Source organism: Amaranthus tricolor, chromosome 3, assembly GCF_026212465.1.
Source record: "Amaranthus tricolor cultivar Red isolate AtriRed21 chromosome 3, ASM2621246v1, whole genome shotgun sequence".
NCBI classification, from domain to species: Eukaryota; Viridiplantae; Streptophyta; class Magnoliopsida; order Caryophyllales; family Amaranthaceae; genus Amaranthus; species Amaranthus tricolor.
The window spans coordinates 26674287-26690429 of NC_080049.1; the positions used below are offsets into that span (position 1 = coordinate 26674287).

General features: G+C 28.3%; 1 protein-coding gene across 1 annotated transcript; it reads right to left on the reverse strand.

The window, feature by feature from the left end:
• Positions 1–101: 101 nt before the first annotated feature.
• Positions 102–15669, reverse strand: LOC130807369 (steroid (22S)-hydroxylase). The gene is made up of 8 exons (XM_057672556.1): positions 15240–15669; positions 14607–14931; positions 14198–14350; positions 13837–14097; positions 13330–13422; positions 12848–12926; positions 12126–12235; positions 102–577 (listed from the first exon to the last, which is right to left on the reverse strand). The coding sequence occupies exons 1-8, from the start codon at positions 15440–15442 to the stop codon at positions 296–298; spliced, it is 1506 nt and encodes a 501-aa protein (XP_057528539.1). The 5' UTR covers positions 15443–15669; the 3' UTR covers positions 102–295.
• Between the last annotated feature and the right edge of the window lie 474 nt (positions 15670–16143).

Genomic DNA, 16143 nt, shown 5'->3' on the forward strand with positions numbered 1-16143 from the left:
AGGCAAACAACCTTTCCCCTCGACCAGAAAAAATAATGATAAAAAGGCGGAGAAGAAGAAGCCCATAAGAGTACTAATCTAGGGAATTATGGACTTCACAATTTCTCCAAAATATATGTATGTATATATAATATATAATAATTATCAATGTTATTATAATAATCATAATAATAATAACAATAATAATAATAATAATAATAATAATAATAATAATAATATATTTTTTTCCTGTGCATAGCTTTAGATAATAGGTTTATTTTGCAATTTTCTGTTTGGATAGTTTAAATTATTTTGTTTAGAGTTCAATATTTATACGTTGAACTTGAATAGGTAAACCTTTAGGGAACTCTACGAATGGGTAAACAAAAGCTTGATCCTTTTCAACGATTTTCCACTTGAAATTGAGAACTAAATGATGGATAAAAATGGCCATCTCTAACTTAGCCAGTTCAGATCCTGGACATAGTCTTTGTCCTCCCCCAAATGGCATGAAGTTATTTCCGCTCGGATTCGAGCTCGTTGCTGTTATTGTTGCTGTTGCTGAACTTGGTGTGCCTCCTTGAACACTACCACTATTCTGAAACAACATTTAAAACATAAATACAAATTCAGAAATAATAGTCTCATGGTGAGATTATCTTTATAAGTCTGATTCAATATACATTTATTCTCTTAAAATTAATCACTTTCAACATTGAAGTGATTACTCACAATTATAAAGTAGTCTACACTGAATTTTGATAGCAATTTAGGTAAGAAAAGAAAGGGAAGGGAGGGAAAGAAAGGGGAAGAGTAAGGAGGAAGAATGAACATTATTAGTTTAATTAAGAGGTCGCCTAGAATAAACTGATTCATTTCAAGAGTAAATTTTATGCTATAAATAGTACAGGAAACAAAATAAAGGAGATAAAAATTTTTCGGGGTAATAGGATATGTAGTTTGGCATATTAACTGGTAAATTAGTGGGAATATTCACAAAGAATCATTTTCAATTTCATTCTTGGAAAGATGAAGTTGGAAGGTAAATTGGTATTTATCTCTTCCCCCTCTCTCTCTCCATTAATCTTGAAGGTAATCCTCATGAGCTCTCAAAATTTTAACCTAAAAACCATAAAAAGCTGTTAAAATCCAAAAGAATTTTTTTAGATACAAAAATAAGTATTTTTTATATAAATTCTTTATAATGCCCATATAATATCTCAAATTCGAATATCAAATCCCAGAAAAATTCAATAAAAAAAAATAGAGAAACTAAAAAAGATGAAATGCAATTGATGATTTTTATCTACAATAAGAAAAATATATAATTGACAAAATTTTTAAAGTCATAATTTTTATGTAGATTGGAGAGTAACATGAGAGGCGAGAGAGAAAGAGATGAATTGATAAGAGAAAGAATATTTGAAATGAAAAGAAAGAAGAAGATGGAGGAATACACGTGATGAAAGAGTAGTTTGTTGGAATAATTACTCTGGAGTGGGGCAAGGTACTAAGTACCCCCATATTTGGGGTAAAATTTAACGGCTTAAATAATTACTCCCAATCCAGGCAGGCCCTTAGAGGAGAAAAGGAATTAAAATGAATGATTTCTCTACAAATTTTTCCACTTTAGTAGAAATTGTATTCTTAACAAAATTTGTCTATATTTTTCTTTTAAATTTCCTCTTTCCTTTTTGTTATCTAAATGAGGGATCATCGATCCTTGCAAATATCTCCCCTTCCTTTTCTTTTATTTCTCTCTATTCAAATCGAGTGTAAGAAAAATGTATTTAGTTACATAGATGAATTAATTTAAGGCAAGAAAATGCACATGAGGTACATAATTGTCTATACCATGTTGTCTTTTGTAATTAAGAATCAGAGTTAGATATTAGGTTAAAATTAGTATAAATGTGTAATGTTAGGTTTTATTGATCGAGCTCTCATATGAAAAGTGTTCACTTTGATCTAATTAATTGCAATTCTAGTACTAAAAGTAAAGTGGCATTCATGTGGAGTACAATTATATTTGTATGACAAACAAAAAATTAGGCGTGGACTTGGTCTTTTTTATTGCCTTTTTGACCCGTCGTTTCCTCTTCACGTATGATACGTTTCTGAATTCATAGTATATATATATATATGTATATCTTTTTCTTTCTTTTTACTTGTTCATCTCGTGTAAAATTTTATGTAATGTCACCTTTTTTGTCTTGTGAAATAAAGGCATAGATCTACTAATAAATGTATGGTATAGGATTTTTTAAAATCTTGTACCATTAAAAAAATGGTCTAAAATTCTGACCGTGAAAAAAATATAAATTTTATAAGAGCTTTTTTGACTAAATTTCTTAACAAGCTAATAGTATAGTTGAGACTTGGAAGGTTGATAATAACCTAAGTGATCTATTTGGTGAATGAATTTTAGATTATTTTTTTTGTTAACTTTTAACTTTTATTTGTTGGTTGATTAAAAGTTTTTAGTTAATGACTTTTCAGCCATTTAAAAGATTAGCTTTTAAATCAAAATAAAAAAGCTAATTTTATTGTCTTTTGGTTTGTTAGCCTGTTATTTCTCTAATAAATAACCAATAATAAATACTTAATTTTATTAAACATTTTACTAAACAAATAAACTATTCAGCTAGCTAAAATGTGAAAAAAAAAACAAAAAAAAAATCAACACTTTAACTAATTAGAAAAAAAAAAGGCTAAAAATACCAACAATCAACAAACATTTTCCAAACAATCCACATATAACACAAGTGGTATTATCATGAAAGAAACAACCACTTGCAAAAGGCAATCGAAATTTTAAATCTATGTGAAAGGAACAAGTCAACTTTGAAAAAAAATCTAAAACACACAAGGTTTAAGATGTGTAAAAAGTAAAGCATTCTTACTATATGAAAAAGAGTGGAGCGTAAATATAGATTCCAAGTAGAAAATGATGGAGAAAGATAAGGGACAAAATACTTATAGTGCAAATGAGAATAATATGGAACCAAGTGCAATCAAAAGTTTAATTAATGATTTAAACTCCAATATATATTATATAGTCTATCAAATTAAAAATTTTTGGCCAAAAGTGCGAATGAAACACAACCTCCTCATATTCAACAGTAAAAGAGTTCACTTAAAATATAGGATAAATAAAATTCGAATTCGTAATCAATTGTTACTTTTAACTTTTAATATAAAATCAAGAAATCAATCTAACTAAAATTTAACATAATAGCCGAAGGCATGAAATATGTTATATATTCTAGGATCAATCACCAACTACAATTTTGTAGTTTAGGTATTTTAAAATAAACAGTCTCAAAGTTTTTTTTAACAAATAACAACCTTCAAATTACTAAACACGACATTGATATAACGACTTCACTAAATGACCTGCTAAATAACCTTTGACTTTCACTTAAATTCATTAATCTAACCTAATTACCCAATTACCCCCATTTAAACCCTTCTTCTCCAATGTCTCTCTACCCCTCCCCAATCACCATCATTCTCTCACCCCACCACCACCACGACCACCACCATTAAAATATGACAAAACTCCATGTTCTTCAACCAACCCAGGGAATGCCCATTTAATCCCTTCCTTGGTAACCTCTTCTTTGTCATTCTGTGATTCCTTAGGAATTGTTAAAAGTTTCTCAAATGCCCTAATCAAATGCAATACTCTCCCTGATCCTGGTTCAGGAACACTTGCTCTTGCTTCCTCCATTAATATATCCCTTTTTCCCTTAATTGTTGACCTTCTTATCTTAATACTCATTCCCACTTTGAATTTCTGCTTTCTCAGATTTGAGATTGTTCTCTTTCGGTATTTCGACATAGGTTTCACCAAAATCTTCATACTCTACAACCTACACTTCTACTTTTGAAGAACTCTTCCTGAGAAGCCCGTAAATTTTCATAAGCAACACATAAACATTTCCCATTGAATTTATCTTTACACTAACAATTGGGATGTGATTCTCGTTTCTTTACATTGTTTTTCTTCACAACAAAAAATTTCCTCTCTCTGATCTTCTTAGGAGATAAAAAGCTTGGATTGGGGTTTTTAATGGCTGATTTATGGGTATTTGGTGATTTTAGTTTAGTACACCAGGGGTTTTCAGATTAGGGTTAGAATTCTCCTGATTATTTATTTTCATAGGAACATTAGATCGATCTGATTGTGCGTCTTTTGTTGGAGTTTTGTCATTTTTTAAGGGTGGTGGTGGTTTTGGGGTGGAAGAATGGTGAGGATTGGGAAAGGGTAGAGAGAGATCGGAAAAAAGGGTTTAATTAAGAGTAATTGGGTAATTAGCTAAGATTAATAAATTTAATTGACAGTTAAAGGTCATTTACCTTGGACAACAGTCATTTAGCAGCTCATCCAGTGAATTGGCTGTATCGATGTCGTGTTTGGTAACTTGAAGGTTGTTGTTTATTCTAAAATGCCTAAACTTCAAGACTGTAGTTGGTAATTGATCATATATTCTATAAAAGAAATAAAAGAAATAGTACTTTCTTTAAAAATACCATTATAATATAAGTTTGACACAAATTCTTACTTGAGACCGTCTTTACAAAAGATGTCTTAAGTTAAGGCAAAAAAATAACTAAACTTTCTAAACAATGCTTTTTAACTTTCATTTTCAGTTTTCTTTTATCTCTTCCCTGACAAAACTACTCATATTCCTCTCAAACTCTATTTGTGGTATTTAATCTTCATATTGCTCTCTCAAACTCCATTGTTGTTTATTCTCTATTTATCTTCTTCAACATTTGCAAAACCATCAAAATTATGTATTTATACTTCATCATCTTCGTTTTTAAAACTTTTATTTTCGTTTTTTTTGGGTTGATTGTGTTATATATAAGTTGTATTTACAATTTTCTAATTTTTTTTTATAAATTAAGTTTCATCAATGGTGTAAATAGTAATGTTGAAGAAGACAACAATGTCCACTATTTGGGAAAAATTAATAAAAGCAATTGTGGTTATAACATAATATATTGTGCGTTATAACATAATATATTTGTAATTATAACATAATATATTTGGGGTTATAACCATAATATATTTAGAGTTATAATATAATATAGTTAGGGTTATAACAAAATATATAATTGCGGTTATAATGTAATAAATTTGAGTTTATAACAGTATATATTTGTGATATAATACTACAAAATTGATACTATAATAATACAAGCAAATATATTATGTTATAAAACCTCAAATATATTAAGTTTTAATTCCAAATATATTGAGTTATAACTCCAAATATATTATGTTATAACCACAAATATATTCAATTATAACCTCAAATATATTATGTTATAACCCTAAATATATTATTTTAACCCTAAATTATAAAAATTAGCCATAATTGTCATCTTCAATATCACTGTTTTCCACCATTGATAAACCTTAATATTTAAAAAAAATGAAAAAACAACATTTTTAAAACAACATTTTTTTAAAACAACAATTTTTTTTTAAATTAAGATATTTACTAAAAAAAAAGTGAATTAAGCTTTTGAGAGCCGTGTTTAGAAAAAAGAGTCTCTCAAGAGAGAGCCTGTAAGTTTAATATTCATTTTTAAATTGTTCAATTATTCCGAATACTTTTTCGCCTATTAACCATACCTAATAATATCCATCATTTTTTAAGTTGCATAAATGTATATATATATTACTCCTATCATATAAAACCCAAGTGCAACTACTAAAATAATTAAAGGTAACATATCTAAAATTTCAACAGCAGAATCATAAAGAATTATGGTATATTTATAGCAAGGATAATGTTTTTCAATTTCCCAAGACAAGAAATTATGATAAACTATGAACAACAACAACTGTCCATTGTCTTCAAACTTTTGGTTTTTATTTGTAACACTAAATCACTAATAATAGAGTTGGGACTTTGGAAGTGCAATTCATGACATCCAATTTTATATTATTTTTTAATAAACAAACTTTTATGCAAAAAGTTACGAACTTTCTTTTTTTTTGAGTTATAAAGTTAATTAAGTATTAAACAATGAAAACTTTCTGCTCATTTTCTTTCTCTCTAAGCAGCCAGGAAGAAAAGGCAAAAAAGAAGATTAATTATTTAATAAATATCACCCTTTTTCATTTTATTAACTTAATTACATTTAGAATATTTTCATTTAATTAGAGAAATTTAATATTGATTTTTATGAATATTAATTAAATAGACTATTGGTTAAAAAATAGTTATGAAACAACTGTTAGCAGTTTCAGTAGCGGTGAATAGAAGTAATTTTTAGAGCAATAGCCAATAGTTGTCTAACTTACTATTCGACAAAAATAATTATTCGAATATAATTTGTTATATTAATTAATTTTAAATACTTAATTTTTATTTATTAATTTAAAATTATTTTATCTAATTTATTAATTAAACTTCAATAAGAATATTACAAAATAGTTAAATACTTCTATTAGTCAGGAAAAAAGTACTCCTAGTAGTGTTTTTTGAAAATAGGAAGGAATGGGAATGCCATAGTTTGGGGAGAAAATTCCTGGGGACCGACAATATGCTTTAGCGGACCCAAATGGAAAGAGAAAAAGACATGTTGCACGTGCAACCTACAGTCCCACGTCCACGTGGGGGCAATTATCTGTTTTGGACCAACCTACTTTCTTTCTTTCTTCTACTTTCACTTTCTCTCTCTACTCTTTAAAAGAAGACAGAGAAAGTAGTCTGGTTCATCACATCAAAGGCCAACTGATTAATTGTATTGTCGTGTTTGGTTTTCCTTATTTTGTGAAGCATTAATTTTTATTTTTTAACAATATAATGAATTCTCATCAATCTAGTATTATTTTCTTAATTGGAAATTACTTTTATTATTTTTTTTGTCTCAACAATATATTTTAATCTCTCTTTGAATATCATTTAACAATTTATTTTTTCTTTTCATTTAATCAGACTTTTTAATATTTCTCGTACTTTAAATTTTCAGCTTGTCTTGTATGAGATTGTCTCACCTTAAGACAGGTTTACACAAAAAAACTTATAAGCAAAAAAATATTAAAAAGTGAAAATTAAATATCCAATTTTACAAAAACCAATTTTTTTCTAAAATATTTTGAATTAACCCAATTAAAATAACCTTACAATAAAACAATCTCAATAAAAAATTTGGTAAAATTCATTATATTTTTGTTTGATTCAATTTGGAGACAAAGACAGAGAGTATTTACTAGTTACTATTAGCTTAGTACTCTACTCCGTCACAAATTCTCCGTACCAGATCAGTGCTTAACCCACGGGTTGATCACGACACTTCTTTTTTTATGGACGGGCCCTTTACTAATTATTTCCTCAAATTTTAATTCCTTTTCTTCCTTCTCCTTTACTCTCATCAATTCCTTGTTTTTTATTCACTTATTTTTATTTTTCTTTTGATTAATATTACGATTTCAGGATTGGCTATAATAATAGCGAAATTTACGAATTTGGACTCAACTAAAATATAATCAATCAATACAACTAAAAATTATAACATAAATTTTGAATCAAAAAAAGCTCAAAGTTCTTTTAGCATTTTAAAATCATCTATAATTTCATTGTCAATATATGTCTTTCCTACTTGTCTCTCAATTTATATCACGAAACTATCAGCAAAAAAATTGTTGCCCATTTTATTACGAAGTCTGGTCTTCATTATCTTCTTTACCGAAAAATCTCTTTTCGTGGTAGCAGTGAAAACAGGAAGAATATAATCAATCATATTAATTTATCATCCAAAAAAATTATCTTTGCATCTACTCTTTCCACCAAATGTTGGCAAAATTCTGATAAAGACGAAAATGTACCCAAGTTGCTTTCTTCTTGTTTTGTTTTTTAGTTGTTAAATGATAATTTCATTCCTAAGTTATACAAAAAAAATTTTGCCGAAAATCTTGGAGGGGCAAAGCCCCTACCCGTCCCTTAGAAATTCTGCCACTGGATTATAGACTATTTGTAAGAGAGAAAATTAAAATTTTAATAGTGGGTCTCTTTAAGACGTTTTTTAAAATTCAATGCCTACTTACTGTATTCTTAATATCTACTTACATCATTTTTAATATCTATTTACATCATCCTTAATACTTATTTACTGTATTTTTTATCTAATACTTAGAAATGTTCATATTTTCTAAAAAGTTCAAAAGTTTCATACTAATTAATATCAACCTAACAAACTTTAAACATACTATTAATTTCTTGAATATAATGTGATGTCGTGCAACAATCTAACTCAAGACAAAATACTACATTTATCTTATCCTTAATTTTAAGTTAAAAGCAATGTACATACATACATAAAGATATCAAATGTGGAACCCATATTGACAAATGACACAACAAACAAAATATTGTGGTGCTCACCTAATAAATCATCTTCATTCATGACATTAAATTTAGCATCTTCTTGTTTTTATTTATTTGCCCATTCTACATTTTGTGAATCACAACATCACAACCAATGAAAATATCATAAAAATGCAAAGTATTTAGACTCACATCAAAGACTCCAATATTTTCGAAAACTAAGCTTCTTTGAATCCTTCAAGATTTGTATTCTAAATTAATTAATTTTCTCGTTTTATCAAAAACAAAATTAATATTTTTTCGGATTTAATTTAAAATAATTATACAAAGGCGCTACATTACTTACTAAAAAGAATTAGAGAAAAATGAAAATTTGCAACCTAATTCTTTTTTAAGTTATCAAAATACCCTTGATAAGTTGTAAGTTGGTCTAAAAATTTGTAATTTCCATTTACATTGAGATTTCATTTGACTATATAGAATATTTTAGACCTCAATCATCAATTTAAAATTTTAATTAAGACTTAGAATATACTATATACTCTAATAAAGCTCTGATACCATGTCAAGAAATCAATTCAATTAAAAATTTAAGCTTATAATTAAGACCCAAGATATACTATACATACTAACAACTAACAGATTTGAAGGAGTACTGAATACCCCTGTTTGGGAAGGATTGTCTGGTTTACTTAATACGGAAATTGTACCGAGGGATGAACGTAAGGTAGGGGCAAACTATCACTCTTTAATTTCCTGTTACATTAATAAATACTAGTGGTCCCGACCTTAACCCATTTTCATTTCTAATCTTCTCTTCCTAATCAAGACAAATTCTCATCTTGTGGTATTCTCTCCTTTTATAATTTCTAACTTTAAATGTTATTATACTAACTCCCAACTATCTATCTATATAATCTATTTCTTACTTGTATAATAATATTGCTAGATTATGAAAATTAAGTTTTTTAATATATTGAAGCAAATATCACCGTGAATGGGTAAAGTATTGAGTTCAATTCTCTTTTTTTTTGACGTTATAAATAAATTGTATTTTGTTAAATTACAAAAGCGTACTTACATTTTTGAACCAATAGTCAAACATGTTCCTGCACATCTATTACTAGTACTAAGTATGAACTAACCTTAGTCCTTTGTAGTACAATTTTGGAAAATGGGGTTTTTGGCAATTGACTGTTGGCAGTTGGCTTTTTAATTGGCTTGTTTGTTCAGCTGAAAACGTTGGCTGTTTTTGTTGGCTTTTAAATTTGGCTGAAAAAGTCAGCTGTTTGTGGAGATATTTGGTAAAAAGCTAGCTAGAGCAGTTTTTTCATTTTAGCTTAAAAGCTACTTTTCAGCTGCTTTGAAAGTCATTTACCAAACACTTTTTTTAGCTGTTTGACTAACCAAAAAGCCAAACCATGTACCAAACACCCCCAATGTGATGATTCTTATAGGCAGTTGGTAATTAGCAATACACGCGGTAATAAAAATGTATTACAGTTAATTTTTAAATATACTGATATCACTATCAAGTGCAATTATTTGCACTTATTTATATCATTTTATACTTCTTAATAATGGTCGTTGTTGATAATTTCGTGCTTATTTTGAAAATTTACGCTACATTACACATTTTGATTATTCATGTTAATTTCGAGTGGTTTTGATTGTTTTAAGTATAATTCTTATGGTTTTAATGATGACAAAGTTCACTAAGAAGATTTTAACTCGGGCAAAGATATCTACAAAGAAAATGAGCAAAAGAGTGTTTACAATGCAAAAGTTTTGAGGTGAAATTTAATATATGTCTACTCTTTTGATCATAACTTTTGATAGGAAGATCGCATTAATGCAAGGTTTGCGGCATTGAAAACTAGACTTCAAGAGCTTTCCAACGGTATATTATATGCCCAATTCCAAAAACGAGCAAAAAATGACGATCATTTGAAGTTTGCTAAAACTGTCGGTCAAAAACGCCGATTCGTCTTCGTGGTCGTGGAAGAGGCCGCCAACTAGGCTTTTTCTTCTGGAATCCGTGCAGCCCATTTTTCAATACTTTAATTTTGTATTATTTTATTTTATCCTTATATTTAATTAACTTCTTAGGGTTTATTTAATGGTTAATAAGGGGCAATTAGATTAAACCTCCTTCGAGGAGGAGCACAAGGAGGGAGACTAAAACCCTCTTCTTCTTCTTCCTCCTTCATCTTCCTCCATAGATCTCCATTTTTAATACTTGTAAGCTTTTAAATTTCTTGTCTTTAATTTACTTTCTTATTAGAAGTTTAATCTTTCTTTATCAAATTTGTATTAGTTTAATCTTTCCTTGTCAAATAGAAATTGTCATTTATTAAACGTAGTATTGTTCTTCATATTCTTATCTCTTGGATCTTTAATTGTATGTCTCATAGTTTAATTATTGTTTTACCTTGCGAATTTCATTATCATCATCTTTTATCATGCTTAGGTTCATTCTAGGGTTTTTATTTATTGTTTCCACCATAAATAATGAGTAAATCCATTTTCTAGGATTAGAGTTTGAACCTACAATTCAAGTATGATTTGATAATTAAAAGTGTCTATGAAATTAGGATTAAAGTGGTTACTTGTGCTAATAACCCTAAATTAAATTTTGTCGGACTAGTCAATAGAACTAGCGTGTGAGATATTGTTTTAGGGTAAATTTTAGTTAAATTCTTATTAATTCGTTCTATAAAACTAGCGTGTGAGAATTGAATTAGTAGGGTTTAAATCTATTAGTTAATCAACAAAGCGAGAGTTTGAGATTAACACGATGATATTTAATCACGTAATTAATCCAACATTTCATAAACACTAATAAGAGTTTGATCATACAATTCCCGACACGCTAGATCTTTTATCATATAGTTTCAATCCATATTTCTTATTACATTTATAGTTTGTTAGAAAACAATCAACTAAACATTTTTCACTTCGAGCAATATAATTAATCGAAATTAGCAAGTTTCTTATCCTAACTTCCTTGTGTTTGACCCACGACTACACATATACCGTGCGCTAGTAATTAAATAAAATTTGCACATCAATCACTTTGTAATACTAATTTTAGTACAATAGTACTGGTAATTCTCATTCTTCAACATGTGCTTTTTTATAATTTTATATTCATTTATATTTTCTATAGCGGGATATAACGAGTATGGGATGATAAATGATTTCTCGATATTCTTAAAGGATTGAATGTCTAATATTAATCTGCAAAATATTAGTACAGTTGGCATGATTAGAGCTTTGTTAGAGACTGGGATTCTTGTAGGGACAAGTGAGAGGATGGTTACTCCACCTAACTAGTAACTGCTTGTGTAGCACATTGGATTATTAGGATACAATTACAATACATGCGGCATGCCCCCCAAATACCATTAGATCCCTACTTCCAACTAATATCACCTTCTAATATACCCCCCATTCACTATTCATTTTTCGGCTAATTCCTATTTCCTTCCATTAATTGAACCCAATAGTGCAAAAATAAAAACTGCATCATCGTATCGCGATCTTATTATAAAGGTTTTTTAACTTATCAGTAGTGAAATATAGGCCACACTGATTACTAAATAGTTCTTATTGGCCGTAAAATCCATTCTACGACCGTATCAAAATTGTATTTTTACTATGATTGAACCTCAAGTGCAAAACTATTGCTAACACATAAGAAAAAGATAAACGTTTTTATCATATCTGGTATATTCTGATCGGAAACGATAAGTTTGAGATTAATGAAAATATGAAAGAGGAAGACTAACGTACCTGTTGCCATCTCCAAGGATTGAAGACTTGAGGGTTTGGATAAAGGGTTGGATCCAAATGCACGGCTGCTAATACCGGCAGTACTTTCCATCCACTTGGAATGTCGTAACCTTTACAACATTTTACATAAATTTATATCAATTCTACTACCTTTTTTAATCTCTTCCAACAACTTGATTTAAACCAAGTATTTTTCAAACGTGTCAACTTTCCCACGGCAAACCTCCCCTGTATTGCCCATAAATTATATAAAGATATGAAGTATTTACTATTTATCATCAAAAGAAAATAAGTGTTATTTCAAATTAAATGTGGATATTGATAATAATTAAAGATATTAATTGAATTACGTAGATTAAATTAACAAAGATTTAAATATATATATATATATATATATATATATATATATATATATATATATGTTTAGAAATTTCTCAAAAAGCTAATCATAGGTTCTTCTCTCCAACGGAACAACAGGGCTGTGAGTTTTAAAAAGTGTTGGACCATCGTCTAAAATTAATAAATAAGCAAAATGAATGAATCGAATCAAAATAGAAAATAGTATCAAATGTTTGCCCTATTTTCTTTTTCATTCGTCTCATTAAATTTATTTAATTTTTTAATTATAATGATAACCCCGCGAATTAATATTGAAGCAAAATCAATAAGAAAAAGACAGTAGGAGGTCGTAAATGAATTTGAAATAAGTCTGACAAAGTTACCTTTATACCGAACGTCTTTAAGAGCCTTCCTATGTAGAAACCTTACTACGTTTCCCAACCTCATTGTTTCGCTAATCACCTTCATAAGTACAACAATTCATATTAGTTTACTATTTTTGATTGGCATTTGTTGGTATCGATCAGTATTGTTTACTTTATATTTTTCATGAGTATAAAACATTAATCTCAGAAAAAATGATTATAAAACTTTGTAAACTAATATTAATTTTTAGAATTTTCGATTATTTACAATTAAAAATATTAAATATTAACATAATAGGATAATTAATGCGAAACAATTTAAAGCCTAATTTATGATTGACAGATACAACATGCATGACATAATCATGATGAAAAAGTCCCTCAATTTTTTATAAATATAGTTTAGTTTAATAGGAGAAGTTCTATAAAAAGCAAAAACTTTAATTAATAAAAATATGATAGTAGTAATTAATAGCATAGAGTGTTGAAACAAGGCTTACACATTGAGTGAATTCCATTTTCTTGTAATCCTCCCAATTCAATTCTTTCTGAGCTGACTCTTGTTTTGCTCTGGCAATCATAAGGTGCTCTTCCTGACCATACCCATTATTTCACAAACAAACAAATTAATAAACAAATAACAACAACAAAATTAAATTAATTTGGTGTTTGGCAAGATGAGATTGACTCATAGCTAATTAGCGACTAATTTTAAACACGATTAATTAGTAGTAAATTGGATAACTCATGACATTTTACCATAATATAAATGTTAAACGATTTGACAATTAATGATTTATTTGTAGCTGCATAAAATTTAAATTGCCCGACAATTAATTTTGCCGACAACTCGTCTTGTATGATTAATAATTATGTCTGTAATTGATTACTTTAACATTATAGATAGTTAAATATATGTATACCATTTTATTTAAAAAATTGTTATTTTTTAACAAACAACCCAAAAATAAAAATTAATGAAAAAGAGAAAAGAAAAGAAAGCTTACTCTTAATTGCTGAACAGAAGAAGGGGAGCCCTCCAAGAAAAAGATGGCTAATGCAATGGATACAGAAGAAGTCTCATGACCAGCAAACAGTAAACTCAGAATCAAGTCTAATATTTGTTCTGTTGATAGATTTGAATGTTTTAAAACCCACCCAAGTAGATCATCTTCATCTTCCATATTCCTTTCTCCACTTTCATTCTTCATCTTCTTTAACTTTTCCTCCATTTTCCTTTCTATAAAATCTAGTATGTTTTTTCTTGACTGTCAATTAATTAATCATATTTCATTAGCTAATTACCTCTATTTAATGAGGAATTTAAAGAATTAAACTTTTTAATATATTTATTATTATAATAATTACCTTAAGTGCTGTTCTGTAAGGACTTCCTGGCAAATTGATAGGAGCTGATACAACTCCTTTCATAAAATTAATATATTCTTTCTTTAGTTGCTCTGTTTCTTCTTCACCATGATCCAAACTCAGTATTTGCTTTGCCATCACATTGAATGTGAACTACGAAATAAACCCAAATTAAAAATGAATTAAAATAATAAATCATAATCTCGTACTTCATATGTTATATATTCAATCACGCTATTTTACGTATGAACTCTTAATTCATTTGAAATAACACGCGGATGAGATTTGATTTTATGACCCATTTATTATATTAGTTCTAATCCAAGTAAACTAACTGAACTAAAAGTTTAAACAGATGATTGAAATTTATTTTATTCGGTAAAAGAGAAATAAATGAAATGAAAGATACCTTCTTGGCTTCATCTTGAGCAGAGAAAGTGGAATTCTCAATCCAAGAATTAAGAACAATGAGAGTATGTCTTTCAACTTCTTTGATAAGATAATTTTTAAGTCTACTATGGCTTAAGAAATTCAAAGAAATATTCCTCATATCTCTATGAATATCACCATTTAAAACCAACATAGACCATTTTCCAAGTATACCATCAATGCTACTAGGATAGCTACTTTCAAACATTCTCCCTTCATTTTGAAATATAAATCTATTCAACCCTGCATCTGCTGATACAATTGTTGGTTCACCAAACAAATTTGCCCTGTAAATTTTTCCAAACCTGCAAAAACCTTTAATTGTTATTACAGATTCAATTTAGTCTCATTTAATTTGATGACATTTTAATCCTAATTGTATTTAATCAAAAATTATAAAATGATGATAATAATAATAATAATCTTTACACCGACACCAATCAAACAAGATTTTATGTGACTATGTTTTGACTTATAGATTAAAAATAAAATACAAATTAAAAGTAATAAATAAATAATGCCCAAAAATAAATGGGACTATCGACTTGGATAGGAGGAGTAATATTTAAAAAAACCGAGGGAAATATACTGAATACGATGATATGATTTTTACCTTGCTATGTGATTTTCCATGAATTTTCCAATGGTGGTAGCAGGATGAGGCTTTAAATACCCAAAAGTTTCACCAATAAAGGGTAAACCTTTATTACCAGGAGGAAGATTTAGGGAAGGCTTTTTGGTTTTAAACAAGTTGAAGGTCCAAGATAAAGCCAAAACAAAAGGGAGAAGGTACAAGAAGAATTCTAAGTCAGACATGAGTATGAGATTGAAAAGCTTGGGATTAGCTTGATTATTTGTCCTTTTAATTTTTGGATTTCTCTTTCTATCTCTAGAGTTTTTGAGTCCAACCTACAGATGGACTGACAAAAAAGAGAGAAGAAGAGAGTGTTTGAACTTTGAAGGGAAGAACTATGAATGAATGAATGAGGTACAACAAAACACAATAACAAGACAAATGAACTTATGTTTACTTGAATTTACTTTGGAGCCAATTAGGGGGTTTATATAGCAAGCTTTTGTGTCTTTTTCTTAGCTAGCAATGAAAAGCAATTTTTTTGGTGTGTATAATAAATGATTTTTATTGAGTTTTGTTTTTTTAGATTTTGAGTTATGACTTTCAATTATTTAGTTTTTTAGTTAAATAACAAAAATAGTGTTACGTATATAATTTTAAGTTTAATGAAAAACTGAATTTTAAATCAAAACTAAATACTGTGTAAATTTTTAGTGATTTTTGACTAACATTTTCTTTGATTAATGATCAACAACTAACAACTAATTTTTCAATCAAAAAACCAAAAAATAGAAAACTCATAATACTACCATATGGAGTCTGTATTTTTTTTACTACACATCTTCGTGACAAAGGGCATTTTGATATTGGCAACTAAACCCATACTAATGCCCAAAAATATCAACAAAAAAAATTATATATACCAATTTTACTTCAAAGAACA

Excerpts from the sequence above, each read along its gene's own strand:
- LOC130807369 (XM_057672556.1), bottom strand. The coding sequence starts at position 15,442 with ATGTCTGACTTAGAATTCTTCTTGTACCTTCTCCCTTTTGTTTTGGCT. Across the intron at positions 14,098-14,197 it reads CTTACAGAACAGCACTTAAG|TCAAGAAAAAACATACTAGA; the intron begins GTAATTATTATA and ends ATTAATTGACAG. Across the intron at positions 578-12,125 it reads ATCCTTGGAGATGGCAACAG|AATAGTGGTAGTGTTCAAGG; the intron begins GTACGTTAGTCT and ends ATGTTGTTTCAG.